The following is a 15,608-nucleotide window of genomic DNA, read 5'->3' as shown; positions in this document are numbered from 1 at the left end:
TAGTAAAGGTTGAAGGCCTTTACATCCCTGCTGATTTCATAATCTTAGACACAAGGAAGGAGGAGGATAAATGCATCATCCTTGGAAGACCTTTCCTAGCCACAGCAGAAGCTGTGATAGATGTTAACAGAGGAGAATTAGTCCTTCAATTGAATGGAGACTACCTTGTGTTTAAGGCCCACGGATATCCTTCTGTAACAAGGGAGAGTAAGCATGCAGAGCTTCTCTCAGTACAGAGTCAAACAGAGCCCCCACAATCAAACTCTAAGTTTGGTGTTGGGAGGCCACAACCAAACTCTAAGTTTGGTGTTGAATCCCCATATCCAAACTCTAAGTTTGGTGTTGGGAGTCCACAACATTGACCTGATCACCTTTGTGGCTCCAAGAGAGCCCACTGTCAAGCTAGTGACACTAAAAGAGCGCTTGTTGGGAGGCAACCCAATTTTTATTTATCTAATTTTATTTTATTTTTATTGTTCTTTTATGTTTTATTAGGTTCATGATCATGTGGAGTCACGAAAAAAATATTAAAATTAAAAATAGAATCAAAAATAGCAGAAGAAAAATCACACCCTAGAGGAAGGACTTACTGGCGTTTAAACGCCAGTAAGGAGCATCTGGCTGGCGTTCAACGCCAGAACAGAGTATAGAGCTGGCGCTGAACGCCAGAAACAAGCATGGAACTGGTGTTCAACGCCAGAAACATGCTGCAGTTGGGCGTTGAACGCCCAGAATATGCATCACTTCGGCGTTTAAACGCCAGAATTGCATGGAAAGGCATTTTACATGCCTAATCGGTGCAGGGATGTAAATCCTTGACACCTCAGGATCTGTGAACCCCACAGGATTATCTCAGGATCTGTGGACCCCACAGGATCCCTACCTACCTCACCCTCTCTCTCTCTCCATTCAAGGTCATCCCTTCTGTTTTTCATTCACCACTTACATCTATCCACTCTTCCCCATACACCCCACCTACCTTCAAAATTCAAATTCTCTTTCCCACCCAATCCCACCCATATAGCCGAATACACACATCCCTCCATCTCCTCCATATCTTCCTCTTATTCTTCATCTTTTCTTTCTTCTCTTGCTCGAGGGCGAGCAATTTTCTAAGTTTGGTGTGGTAAAAGTATAGCTTTTTGTTTTTCCATAACCATTGATGACACCTAAGGCCAGAGAAACCTCAAAGAAAAAAAGAGAAAAGGGAAGACAAAAGCTTCCACCTCTGAGTCAAGGGAGATGGAGAGATTCATCTCAAGGGTCCATGGCTCAGTAGAAGAGCATTTGACTGCACATCAAGAGAGCATAAGGAATTCCCTCATCAAGAAATCCCTGAGATACCTCAGGGGATACATGTTCCTCCACATAATTATTGGAAGCAACTAAGGATAGGAACACCAAAATCACTAGGGATCATGCAACAGAAGCAATGAAGAGACATAAAGGAGCTCAAAAAGCACCATTGGACCTTCAAAAGGCGCCACCCTCACTAAGGTGGACTCATTCCTTGCTCTTATTTTTTTCTGTATTTCGATTTTTATGCTTCATGTTTATCTATATTTTGTGTCTCTACTTCATGATCATTAGTATTTAGTAACTATGTCTTAAGGCTATAAATAATTCCATGAATCCTTCACCTCTCTTAAATAAAAAATGTTTCTAATTCAAAAGAACAAGAAGTACATGAATTTCGAAATTATCCTTGAATTTAGTTTAATTATATTGATGTGGTTACAATACTTTTTGTTTTTTGAATGAATGCTTGAACAGTGCATATTTTTTATCTTGTTATTTATGAATGTTAAAATTGTTGGCTCTTGAAAGAATGATGAACAAATAGAAATGTTATTGATAATCTAAAAAATCATGAAATTGATTCTTGAAGCAAGAAAAAGCAGTGAAAAAGCAAAAGCTTGCGAAAAAAAAATTTGGCGAAAAAAATGAAAGAAAAAGAAAAAGCAAGCAGAAAAAGCCAATAGCCCTTAAAAACCAAAAGGCAAGGGTAAAAAGGATCCAAGGCTTTGAGCATCAATGGATAGGAGGGCCCAAGGAAATAAAATCCAGGCCTAAGCGGCTAAATCAAGCTGTCCCTACCCATGTGCTTGTGGCATGCAGGTCCAAGTGAAAAGCTTGAGACTGAGTGGTTAAAGTCGTGATCCAAAGCATAAAGAGTGTGCTTAAGAGCTCTGGACACCTCTAACTGGGGACTCTAGTAAAGCTGAGTCATAATCTGAAAAGGTTCACCCAGTCATGTGTCTGTGGCATTTATGTATCCGGTGGTAATACTGGAAAAAAATGCTTAGGGCCACGGCCAAGACTCATAATAGTAGCTGTGTTCAAAAATCAACAAACTTAACTAGGAGAATCAATAACACTATCTGAAATTCTAAGTTCCTATAGATGCCAATCATTCTAAACTTCAAGGGAGAAAGTGAGATGCCAAAACTGTTCAGAAGCAAAAAGCTACAAGTCCCGCTCATCTAATTAGAATTAATATTCATTGATATTTTGAGATTTATAGTATATTCTCTTCTTTTTATCCTAATTGGTTTTTAGTTGCTTGGGGACAAGCAACAATTTAAGTGTGGTGTTGTGATGAGCGGATAATTTATACGCTTTTGGCATTATTTTTAGGTAGTTTTTAGCATGATCTTGTTACTTTTAGGGATATTTTCATTAGTTTTTATGCTAAATTCACATTGCTAGACTTTACTATGAGTTTGTGTGTTTTTCTGTGATTTCAGGTATTTTCTGGCTGAAATTGAGGGACTTGAGCAAAACTCTAATAGGAGGCTGACAAAGGACTGCTGATGCTATTGGAATCTGACCTCCCTGCGCTCAAAATGGCTTTTCTGGAGCCACAAAACTCCAAATGCCGCGCTCTTAACGGAGTTGGAAAGTAGACATCCAGAGCTTTCCAGAAATATATAATAGCCCATACTTTATTCGTAATTAGACGACATAAACTGGCGCTCAATGCCAGTTCCATGCTGCATTCTGGAGTCAAACGCTAGAAACATGTCATGAACCAGAGTTGAACGCCCAAAACACGTTACAACTTGGCGTTCAACTCCAAGAGAAGCCTCAGCTCGTGGATAGATCAAGCTCAGCCCAAGCACACACCAAGTGGGCCCCAGAAGTAGATTTATGCATCAATTACTTACTCTTGTAAACCCTAGTAGCTAGTTTAGTATAAATAAGACTTTTTACTAGTGTATTAGTAGTCCTTTTGACCACGTTACATCTTTGGTCTCAGTTTTATTTTATTATTCATCTTAGGAGACTATTGATCACATTTTAGGGGCTGGCCATTCGGCCATGCCTGGACCTTTCACTTATGTATTTTCAACGGTGGAGTTTCTACACACCATAGATTAAGAGTGTGGAGCTCTGCTGTACCTCAAGTTTTAATGCAATTACTACTATCTTCTATCCAATTCGATTTATTCCTGTTCTAAGATATTCGTTGCACTTCAACTTGATGAATGGGATGATCCGTGACACTCATCATCATTCTCACCTATGAACGCGCGTGGCTGACAACCACTTCCATTCTACCTTAGACCGGGCGCATATCTCTTGGATTCCTTGATCAGAATCTTCGTGGTATAAGCTAGAATTGAGGGCGGCATTCATGGAAATCCGGAAAGTCTAACCTTGTCTGTGGTATTTCGAGTAGGATTCCGGGATTGAATGACTACGACGAGCTTCAAACTTCTGAAGGCTGGGCGTTAGTGACAGACGTAAAAGAATTACGGGATTCTATTCCAACCTGATTGAGAACTGACATATGATTAGCCGTGCTGTGACAAAGCAATTGGACCATTTTCACTGAGAGGATGGGATGTAGCTATTGACAACAGTGATGCCCTACATATAGCTTGCCATGGAAAGGAGTAAGAAGGATTGGATGAAAGCAGTAGGAAAGCAGAGATTCAACAGGGACAAGCATCTCCATACGCTTATTTGAAATTCCCACCATTGGATTACATGAGTAAATTTATCTTTATTTCCTGTTTATTTTATTTATCTTTTGAATATCTAATCCAATCATATTTGAATCAGCCTGACTGAGATTTACAAGATGACCATAGATTGCTTCATACCAACAATCTCCGTGGGATCGACCCTTACTCACGTAAGGTATTACTTGGACGACCCAGTGCACTTGCTGGTTAGTTGTGCGAAGTTGTGAATTAAATTTTAGACACCATTATATTGAGCACCAAGTTTTTGGAGCCATTATCGGGGAATTAATTCCATACAACAATAAAGAGTACGATTCACAATTTCGTGCACCAAAGGACCTGACGAGGTCCTAATAAAATGGATTGCTATAAAATAACTTGAAGACTGGCTGACACAGAGAAGTCAGACCAGCCACAACAACCCAAGTTATAAGTAAAGCCATGGAAAGAGGTCTAGCCAACCCTATAAAAGAGGATTACTATAACTTAGAAGAGCCTGACATGATGAAGTCGGACTCCTACAAAAAAGTTACAAAGGTAATCCCTGAAAGAGACCTGAACAAGGTCCAAGAAAGAGGATTACCAAGTAACTCGACAGGGACCGACATGGCGAAGTCGGCCCAAAAATATAAAGTTACAAAGGTAATCCCTGAAAGATACTTGAACAAGGTCCAAGAAAGAGGATTACCAAGTAACTCGACAAGGACCGACATGACGAAGTCGGCCCAAAAATATAAAGTTACAAAGGTAATCCCTGAAAGAGCCCTGAACAAGGTCCAAGAAAGAGGATTACCAAGTAACTCGACAGGGACCGACATGGCGAAGTCGGCCCAAAAATATAAAGTTACAAAGGTAATCCTTGAAAGAGACCTGAACAAGTTCCAAGAAAGAGGATTACCAAGTAACGTGACAGGGACTGACATGGCGAAGTCGGCCCAAAAATATAAAGTTACAAAGGTAATCCCTGAAAGAGACTTGAACAAGGTCCAAGAAAGAGGATTACCAAGTAACTCGACAGGGACCGACATGGCGAAGTCGGCCCAAAAATATAAAGTTACAAAGGTAATCCCTGAAAGAGACTTGAATAAGTTCCAAGAAAGAGGATTACCAAGTAACTCGACAGGATCCGACATGATAAAGCTACCCCTGAAAGAGACATAAATAAAGTCCAAAAAAGTGGGTTACAAACAAAAAACTCAACCCGAGTTGAAGAAATCGGCAATCTCAGTATTATAATTTCTAACAAAGACCTGAACAAAGTTCAAATTGTTGAAAGCATCGTCAGGCAAAGGAATCAAGCCGATCATGTTAGACAAAGTCCCGACACTCTCAAAGACAACGAAGGTACCAAGACAAACGTAGACAAATATGATATAAAAACAAAAGTTATAATAATAGCCAGCTTTAGAAGCCACTAGGTTCAGCCCACAAAGCCTGGAAACTACTTTGTTTATCAAAATAAAGTTGCTAAACAAGCAACTAGAAAAGCGTCAAAACATCATTCACAAAATAAAGAGTTTTAAAAATAAAGCCCACAAGCCGGGCAATCTACAACGAGAAAGAAGGAAATTCAGTTAACATCCGAAGGCTTCTCAGCAGCATCAACTCGGGGTGAAGGAGGATGAGTCTGAAGAGGCATCGCATCCACTGTCCCATCATCCCGGTTCAAGATTTCGTAATCCGGTTCCCCCTGGGTGATTGATCTCAGCAGTGGAAGTCGGAGAAGTTGGCGCAACAGAAGTCTTGGTAGCGGGCAGCGAAGGACGATCATCATCATCATCAGGATTGTCAGGGAGAATCTTACCATCCATAACAATGTTGTCCAGACTAATAAGGGAAAGGTCGAGATCTGGCGCAAGAACTCGAAATTGCTCCTTCAGATTCTCATAAGCAGGAGTAACATTGCCTACAAGATGACTCTGAAGTTCGGTATAATCGGCCCGGACAGATTCCAAGCTACCCCTGAGCTCCATCATCCTCTATAAGTATTAACATAGCTATCCTTATGTTTTAACGCCGTATCCTCGGCCAGTTGCACAGCAGCCGCCAGACCAATAGCCCGAGCCTTTTCCCACTTCAGCTCCTTTTCCAGCTCGGCCACTTTCACCTCGAGCTCCTCCTTCAAACCCTTAATTCGGTCAAACTCTGATTTTGCCTCCTCCATAAAGGCCTTGGTAGCATGGATAGGAAGATCTTGAGCAGTCTGGTATAAAGCCGCTCCCATGTGTGCCAGTGTAATACCACTCCGAGTAAGGAAGTCTAAATGACGAAGAATGGATACATCGTCAGTAGGCATGACACCATAGGGAGCAATCTGTTGATCTACAAACCCAACAGCATCAAAGTCGGGAGCACCAAGATTAAAAGGCTCGACAGTCCGAGGTCTTTTTGGAGGAGGAGCGGCAGAAGGAGAGGAGGTACCAACAGAAGTTTGTGACGGATTGACCAAACGAACCCAGGGAGTAGGGATCATCCTCCTCGGCCCAGGAGAGCTCGTGACAGACGGCTTCGACAAAACCTGGGAGGACCCTTCCCCGACCACCTTGGCTGGGACGTTCTGAGCCGCGGTAGCCTTCCTCGCCTTCTTAAAGGCATTCAGTTAGTCATTATTCTTCGACATCTCTGAAAATTTCAAAAAATATAGCAACTTACAAGCCAGAAAAGAAAGTAGAAAACAAAACAAAAGGGGACACAGTTTATAATACCCAGCACGGTGCGGATCAAGGATGGATCCCCCAGAAATTTCTTGGTCTCAAGATGGGGAGGTTCCCCCCAAATATCCTCCAAAGCAGCAACAAAAGCCTGCTCAACCTCGTCTAACATCTCCCAGGTATACCTAGATACAACTACAATCCTCTGCCATTCTAAAGGAAAACGAGGCTCGCCATTCTCATCCAGAAAGAAAGGACGAGCTCCTTCAACAGCTCGGATCTTGAAAAAGTAATTCTTAAAATCTCGGAAAGACTCATCATACATGGAAAAAACCTTATGTCCCTGAGCCGACCTAAAATAAATCCAAGAAGCTTTCTTTTTGGTAGTTCCAGGCGTGGTCAACACAAACAGATACAGAAAGTTAAAGAGGGCTTAACACCGAATTCATGACAAACCAGCTGAAAAATCTTAATAAAATCCCAAGAATTTGGATGAAGCTAAGATGGGGCTACATTACAAGACCACAACAAGTCGGTCTCAAAGGAAGTAAAAGGAAGGGTAATATTCATCTAGCTAAAGAATAAATCATATGCATAAAAGAAAGGACGCTCCCCCTGGGTCAGAACAGGAAAGCAAACCCTGTCATCAGAATCGGGTGCCACCAACTCATAGTTGCATTCTTGATTCTCACTACATATCCGATGGTATTTTCTAAGCTCCGCACAGAACTCCGAATTAGCTAGAGACACATATAGCAACACAAGGGAGTCCAACCAGTCGGACATCCCCTCGGAAACCTTAGAAGACGCCTCGACAATATTTTTGAAAGAAGACATGGTTAACTAGTCCTACAAGAAGAAAAGAAGATTGGATTACTCAAAAACATCTCAGAACACTAATCAAACAACTCAGGCATAAATGGAGACAACTCGAAAACTAAAGCGTATAGGTACCAAGAAGCTAGGCAAAGCAACAAAAGGAAACCCCAGGACCCAGTCCAAAAAAGTTCCAGGGGCTTCCTTTGGAGGCAGAATAAGGACTCAGGGAAGCCTACAAGCCTACATCTCTACATGTTCCAACAAGAAAATAAAGTCTCTATTTCAACAAGAATGACACTTGGAAAGGCCACAAACACTACAAGAAAAATACCCATTCAGCCACACTTTTTTTAAGCTACATTTGAAAAGCGTAGCCTATTCATAGAATAGGCTACGCTTTTCTCCGTGTTGCCTTTTTATAAGAGAAAAGGATACACAAATGCGGCATCATTTAAAAAGCGTAGCCTTAGGTATTATAGAAATCACTTATAAAGCGTAGCCGTAGGTTGATATCTATAGGTTCACTTTTCATATCAAAGGAGACGCTTTTAAAGGGTAGCCTATTTGTTAAGTTTTGGGTGCACTTTAAAAGCGTAGCCTAATGTATCTAGGCCAAATGCACCCAAACACTTAGTAATTTTTCTTTTCCTTATCACCAAATCACACTCACCTTCGAATACCCTCACTTTCGCCTTCTGATCAGAAAAAAGTTTCGCCCCTCACCTTCACAAATCACCTTCGAATTAATTGTTGAAAACCCTTCCCTAACACACCCACACACTCACACTCATTCTCACCATCACTCACCACTGCCACCACGCCCCCCTTCACACACACACACCCAGATCCGAGAGAAAGAGTGAACCAGAGGGAGGAGAGGAGGGAGACGGAGATGAGAGAGCGCGATCGAGAGAATAGAGAGTGAGAGGGGGTCACCGCCGCAACGTCGCTGCAGCCGCCGCCATTGCCGTCGCAGAGCAGGGAGCCCGGAGGGGAGAGAGAGACGATTTGCAGACGAGATGGAGAGAGAGGACGAAGATGCGACGCAAGAGAGGAGGCTGTTCCGCCGTGCACTGTCATCGCTCCTGGGGTCGATTGAAGCCGCCGCCGCAGCTAGGGCTTGCCGTGCTCCTGTCCGTACTCCTAACCTCTGTCTCTCTCTCTCCCTCTTCAACTTTCATTTCATTCTCATTTCAATTTTAATTTCGATGTCTCTGTAGGCAACAATATATTTTATAAGTTGTATTGGATTGGAAGAGAGGGAAGGGGAGTGTTTGAACTTTCAATTTCATTAATTTTTGCTGAATTTCTATGCCTGTGGGTGAATACTGGATTGTGAAGGATGGTTAGGATTGTGAATACAGAAGTTTGGACCTCTTCATATATGGTATCCCTTCTTTTTTTAATTCCCACAAGAGCTTAGGATTGGTTAAACAGAGCAAATTGAAACTTTGAATGTTCCCCTCATACAGGGAACAATGCTGATCGATTCCTGTATTGGAGCACTAGGTTCCAAATTGTTCTAGGCGTGGAAAGGGGATTGCAGTACCTTCATGAGGATTCACATCTAAGAATTGTTCACCAAGACATCAAAGCAAGCAACATTCTTCTTGATCATAAGTTTCATCCCAAGATTGGAGACTTTGGCCTTGCCAGGTTCTTCCCTGAAGACCAAGCTTATCTTAGCACACAATTCACTGGAACATTGTAAGTCCAATTATTAAATATTTTAATTACTATGTATGCTAGCTGCATATTCACCATGTTACTTATGTTATATTTCAGTTTTCTATTTATGTTTTTTTTTGTCATAAATTGGATAGCCTATAATTTTGAGTATTATAATATCACAACACACACCTATACTACACACAAAGTTATACACAAAATATTAAGAGTTCTCATCCACTATTGACCCTAATCAAGTCTCAAACCTGAGTACGCAACACATATCATAGGGGAGTGGTGTGAGCTTATGAATGAATCTGGTTTGCCATGTTACCAGGTTTAGTTATTAAGTAATTGAGCTGAGCTGTAAGTTTGACAAATGAAATGGTTTCCTGCCAGCGCCAAAAGGGCTGTTTTCGCCGGAGCCAGAACATTATCGAGGACCAAAGCTAAAAGTTGCCATCATTGGAGCTGGGCTTTCTGGCATGTCAACTACAGTGAAACTCTTGGATCAGGGACACGAGGTTTAGCTCCTTTAATCTTTAATATCACACTTCCTCCATTTCATATTTTATAAGTCATTTTGATACTTTGATTTATGAATATATGTGAAAAGTCAAAGCGACTTATCAGTATGGAACGAAGAAAATGTTATTTTGAAATTAGATGTTATGGTGTACATGGTAAACTTGATTTTTGAAGCAAAGGGGAGTGATTTGGTCAGTTTCTTAACACAATTATGGTGTTAAATTTATTAGGATATTCTAGCTAATGCATTTTATTGAAGTGCCTGTCTTTTCCTTAGGGACATTACCATCCTAAAATTCTGAAAGCCTTAACAGAGCAGGCAGAAAAGCTGACGCTGAGCTCTCGAGCCTTTTACAATGATCGGTTTCCACCATTTGCTGAGCATTTGACAAGTATGCTTGGTTATGATATGGTTCTTCCCATGAACACTGGTGCTGAAGGAGTGGAAATAGCTCTGAAATTAGCAAGAAAGTGGGGTTATGAAAAGAAAAGAATTCCCAAAGATGAGGTATAACAATGAGATCATCTTAACAGTAGTCATATCTTAATGTTTTACATTTTCCAAGGTTGAGGTTGAAGTGAATGTTTGCTTAGTGTGGGTCTGTGGCCTAGTACACAAGGAATATCTCATGACATGCTAAGCTGAAATCCACAATACTTTATGACTTTATTTTTCCTCCCCCAACCCCCTTTTCTCTGTGGATATTAATAGTATTTGCAAAACTAAAGGGAGAAATGCTTTAGCTATGGCCTGAAGAATCTGTTTTGACATATGTTCTCAATAAATATTTTGGAAACTAAATGCTTGTAAGATGTATTGGTACTCCTCCTCTGCAAAGATAAAATGAAGGAAGTCTACTCTTCAAAATATAGCATCTTCTTTTCTGTTTATGAGATGCAGATTTGAATTTTCCTGGTGTTTGTCTATTTATGTTCACGGATACTTGTGGCAGGCTATTATTGTGTCATGTTGTGGCTGCTTCCATGGCCGTACACTAGCTGTTATATCTATGAGTTGTGACAATGAAGCTACCCGGGGTTCTAGTCCTTTATTGCCTGGCCATCTTAAAGTTGATTTTGGTGATGCAGAAGCCCTTGAAAGAATTTTTAAAGGTTCTTAGTGCTCCCATACTTTGCTTTACATTTTCATCACTATATTTTAGTTTAAATTGACTGATCTTTGATTTTTTTTCTGTGAAAAAATTCAGAAAAAGGAGAACACATAGCTGGCTTTCTTTTGGAACCCATCCAGGGTGAAGCTGGGGTATGATCTTTTGAGAACACTTAATCTGCTTGGCAACACTCACCTTGTTGGTTGAATTGAAAATTGAGATGCTAAAGAAGTTGCTATATACATTATACCCTGATGTTATAGTTTGATGGTGTTATTTCCGGTCTCACCATTTGATTGTTTTATATTATGTTTACATACAGTGGGAAATCCTTGTTGCTTCTTCAAATTCTTTGGCTAAGAAAAAGATAGGTGTGCTTATAGATTTCATTTTGGTCAAGAGCCATGACATTCGGTTGAATATTCATATTTTTATTATGTTCTGATTTCTCAAAGTACATATCTCGGTTGCATCTTTTGATAGGTTTTTATTATTTATTTGAAGGTAATCATTCCTCCAGATGGCTATTTGAAAGCTGTTAGAGATCTTTGCACTAGATATAATGTGCTGATGATTGCAGACGAAATACAAACTGGGTTAGCAAGAACAGGGAAGATGCTGGCTTGTGACTGGGAAGAAGTTCGCCCAGATGTTGTGGTTAGAAAATAGAAATCAGCTTAACCTTGTGAATTGTATATCTTTTTATTCTTTCCCAGCACTATGAGTTGAACCTTATTCTGTCTTTTTACTCAAATACTAGGGAAAGCATTGGGTGGAGGAGTTTTTCCTGTGAGTGCAGTTCTTGCAGACAAGGATGTAATGCTTTGTATAAAACCAGGAGAGCATGGAAGGTTTGATTTTATCATACAAATGCTTTTTATAAATGGTCCTTATTATGATTCCTTTATTTACATTTTCTTACCGATAGTTGTGACTGTTGTCTGAAGTTTTATACTTCTGTTTACCACTTGGCAATATTTTTTAGTCTTCTGTATAGGTCGATTAATTTCATTTATTGAAATGAAAGCAAATTTGTTTATTAATTAAACAAGAGAAGAGTGCTGAACTTCTTTGTATATTATTGATTACAGTACCTTTGGCGGGAATCCATTGGCCAGTGCTGAACTTCTTAAATCCTATGATTATAAAGTTTTACCTAAAGGAGCTAAAGCTACTGTCTCTCTATGGTTCAGGTACAAAACTTAATTATTTTGCTGTATAATTAATTTACCTAGCTATCTATCTTTTGCTTTATAATATCAATTTCAATATATCATTCTGAATTTGAAATCACCTTTGTCAGTTGCATTTGATGAAGATTTTGAAGCTCAACTAGCTGACAACAATGATGCAAGACTGGAAGTGTCTCTATTGGCGAGGAGCCCTGACCAAGAGCTGACTGAAGTTAGTAACTCAATAGTTGAACAAGTTGGCTTATAGTCCCCCCCAACAAAAATGTCCTTAACATGATGATATTTCTATGATAATAGAAGAACATACTGATTTGCAATTTATTATAAGTGTGTTATTTCTTTGAATTTCTTGAAGCTCATAACTTTGTAGTAAATCGCCACTTCTCTTACCAGGCATTTATAAGTATAATTATTATAAGTGTATTATAAGTATAATTATGTATTTATTTTTATTTTATAATATTCAACTCATTTAAATAAAAATGCAGAATTATTATATATGTAATCATATTATTAACTATTATGTTGTATTAATAATTATTAGATATATATAGAAAAAAAATGAGACCTAAGGCTACACTTATATACAGTAGCTGTAGTATACAAAAAAAAAGAGGGACCTAAGGCTACGCTTATAAAAAGTAGCTATGGTATACAATGTGGCTACCTTTTACAAGTGATGCAGTAGCGTTGAAAAGCGTAGCCTATTTTGGAAAAATGAAAGCTGAAAAGCGTAGCCTTTGGTCCTGGACAGCATCACTTGAAAAGCGTAGCCTATTCCTAAACGTCAAAAGCGTAGCCCTTGGTGCAGAAAAGCGTAGCCTTTGAGAATAGGCAACGGCTGAATAGGAATCACCCCAAAAAGCGTAGCCGTAGCCCAAAAAGCGTAGCCGTAGCCTAAGGCATCATTTTTTTTCACTTTTAGCTACACTTTTCAAGTGTACCTGAATGGGTGTTTTTCTTGTAGTGAAACCAAATAAAGTCATCAAAATCAGGTGCCTCTCAAAAATACGATTTCAGTCTACCCAACAGCAAGAACATGCCAAGCGGAAAAACTATCAAAGGCACAGTCTTTCTTCAAAATCAAACAAGCCACTTATACAGAAACAGGCAACAACATGTAAAATCCTAGAAGCTTCAACCATTCAGGAAATGCCAGAAAAGAAGAAACCAGAACTCACAGTGACAAAAAGCATAGAAATGCAAAAAGGTTCAAACTTTCCAAAAATTACTCAAGTAAAAACCCTACTGTACCAGGAAAAACAATGCAAGCAAAAGAGAAGATGAACCAACCTGAGAAAAGGGGAAGTGTACGGAGGAAAGATTGAAGACAAAGCGGTCGTCGAAAACAAAGAGGGCACCTACGATCACCAAGCAACGTCGCAAAGAGAAGACGCGAAAGGGCGGAACACAGGCGAAAACAGAAAAGTGAGAAAGAAAAGGGGAAGTTACAGAGAAGAAGAAAAACTGTTTCTGTGTGTGAAAGTTCAAAATAAAAGAAAAGAAATGGGGCATTGAAAACCAATTAATGAGGGCATTAAAACCCTCGTGCATTCCCGAGGCAAGGACACTAAAAAGCGCTCGCTCTCAGAGGAAACGAAACGTTCTGCATTCAAAAAACTCTACAAGGATAAAATCGACAAAATGCTCGAGTTCGGCTTCACCTGAGAAGGTTCGAAGTCCTAAAACTAAGACTCAACCTCCAAATAAAGACCAAGCTCGAGCAGGGGCACCGTTCATACCCTAGGTTAAAGCTGTCCAACCTGGGATGTTCTACAGACAAAGCGACAGACCTCTTCAGGTCAGGATGACCCGACCTCTTCTCAACGAGCTCGGCCAAGTCACAGGAAAGCCCAATAAAGGGCCCAAATAGAGGAACACATCCTGAATCCAAGGGCAGCCCAAGCCCGTAGAGATAAAGATGGTTCCCTTGAAGATAAGAAGACCTCACTCTAAGATAAGACAAGATAAGATAACTATCTTATCTCCGGAAAGGTCACTCCCCACCATTATAAATACACTGGAGCACCCAGGTATAACTCATACTCTGATTCTACTAAATACTTGCTTAATACCCTTGCTAACTTAAGCATCAGAGTCCCTTGCAGGTACCCCCCACCCTCCGGGGACAAAGGATCAGCACCATCACCAAATCTAGCAATTCAGACACGACAACTCCGACCAGCTCAGAAGATCTCATCCGAGATCGACCTACAGTTTCAGATAATCCTTGGAACAGGTGGCGTCTTCCTCCTCTTGATGAACCAATGGTGCTCTTGAGCTCCTCCATGTCTCTTCCTTGCCTTTGTTGCTCATCCCTCATAGCTCTTTGATCTTCTCTAATCTCATGGAGAATGATGGAGTGCTCTTGGTGTTCCACCCTTAATTGGTCCATGTTGTAACTCAAGCTTTCCAAAGAAGTGTTGAGTTGCTCCCAATAATTGTGTGGAGGAAATTGCATCCCTTGAGACATCTCAGGGATTTCTTGATGAGGGACTTCCTCATGCTTTTGTTGAGTGCTGTGAATGGGCTCTCTAGTTTGCTCCATTCCCTTTTTAGTGATGGGCTTGTGAGATGAATCTCTCTATCTCCCATGACTCAGAGGTGGAGGCAGTTACCTTCCCTTTTCTCTTTTCAGAGGTTTCTCTGGCCTTAGGTGCCATAAATGGTTATGGAAAAACAAAAAGCAATGCTTTTACCACACCGAACTTAAAATATTTGCTCGTCCTCGAGCAAAAGAAGAAGGAAAGATGTAGAAGAAGAAGAAAATAGAGCAGATGGAGGGTGTATAGGGTTCAGCCAAGAGGGGAAGAAGGTTTTTGTGATGTGTGAAAATGAAGGTGTGAAGGGGGTATTTATAGAAAAAGAGGGGTAGTGGTCGAAAGGTTTGGGTGGGTTTGGGAGGGGAATGGTTTTGAATTTTGATGGTGGGTGGGGGGTTTTTAGGGAAGAGTTAAGGAAGTGATTGGTGAAGGGTATTTGGGGAAGAGATATGGAGGTGATTAGTGAAGGGTATTTAGGGAAGAGTGTTGTAGAAAGGTGTGAAGAGGAGAGAGAGTGAGTTGAGGTTGGTGGGGATCCTGTGGGGTCCACAAATCCTAAGGGGTCAAGGAATTCTCATCCCTGCTCCAATTGGGCGTTCACAACGCCTTAAAGTGCAATTCTGGTGTTTAAACGCCAGCTTTCCTTCCTGTTCTGGCATCTAAACGCCAGTTTGTTGCCCTGTTCTGGCGTTTAAACGCCAGTCTGGCGCCCTATTTTGGTGCTTAAACGCCCAGAAAGGTGCCAGATTGGGCGTTTAAATGCCCATTTTGCTACCCTTACTGGCGTTTAAACGCCAGTAAGTCCTTCCTCCAAGGTGTGCCATTTTCAATGCTATTTTTTATTTTTTTCTTTATTTTGTAATTGTCTTTGTGACTTCACATGATCATCAACCTAAAAGAAAACAAAATAATATAGATAAAATTAAAATAAAATTAGGTTACCTCCCAATAAACGCTTCTTTAATGTCAATAGCTTGACAGTGAGCTCTCATGGAGCATCACAGATGATCAGAGTATGGTTGAGAACTCTCAACACCAAACTTGGAGTTTGGCTGTAGCCTCCCAACACCAAACTTAGAGTTTGAATTTGGGGGCTCAGTTTGACTCTGTATTGGGAGAAGCT

At 40.5% G+C, this 15,608-nt stretch overlaps 1 protein-coding gene across 1 annotated transcript; it reads left to right on the top strand.

Annotated features, from left to right (window-relative positions):
• Positions 1-8,460: 8,460 nt before the first annotated feature.
• On the top strand, positions 8,461-12,294 carry LOC107465711 (ornithine aminotransferase, mitochondrial-like). Its single transcript, XM_052254243.1, has 10 exons — positions 8,461-8,578; positions 8,914-9,148; positions 9,726-9,828; positions 9,915-10,145; positions 10,591-10,750; positions 10,846-10,901; positions 11,254-11,405; positions 11,502-11,600; positions 11,841-11,942; positions 12,053-12,294. Exons 1-10 carry the CDS (start codon positions 8,461-8,463, stop codon positions 12,060-12,062), a joined length of 1,266 nt encoding a protein of 421 aa, XP_052110203.1. The 3' UTR covers positions 12,063-12,294.
• The last annotated feature ends 3,314 nt before the right edge of the window (positions 12,295-15,608 follow it).

The sequence above is a fragment of the Arachis duranensis genome, chromosome 9 (assembly GCF_000817695.3).
Source record: "Arachis duranensis cultivar V14167 chromosome 9, aradu.V14167.gnm2.J7QH, whole genome shotgun sequence".
In the NCBI taxonomy this organism is placed as follows: Eukaryota; Viridiplantae; Streptophyta; class Magnoliopsida; order Fabales; family Fabaceae; genus Arachis; species Arachis duranensis.
Note: the sequence above shows the minus strand (reverse complement) of the source record. Positions and strands in the feature narration are given on the sequence as shown.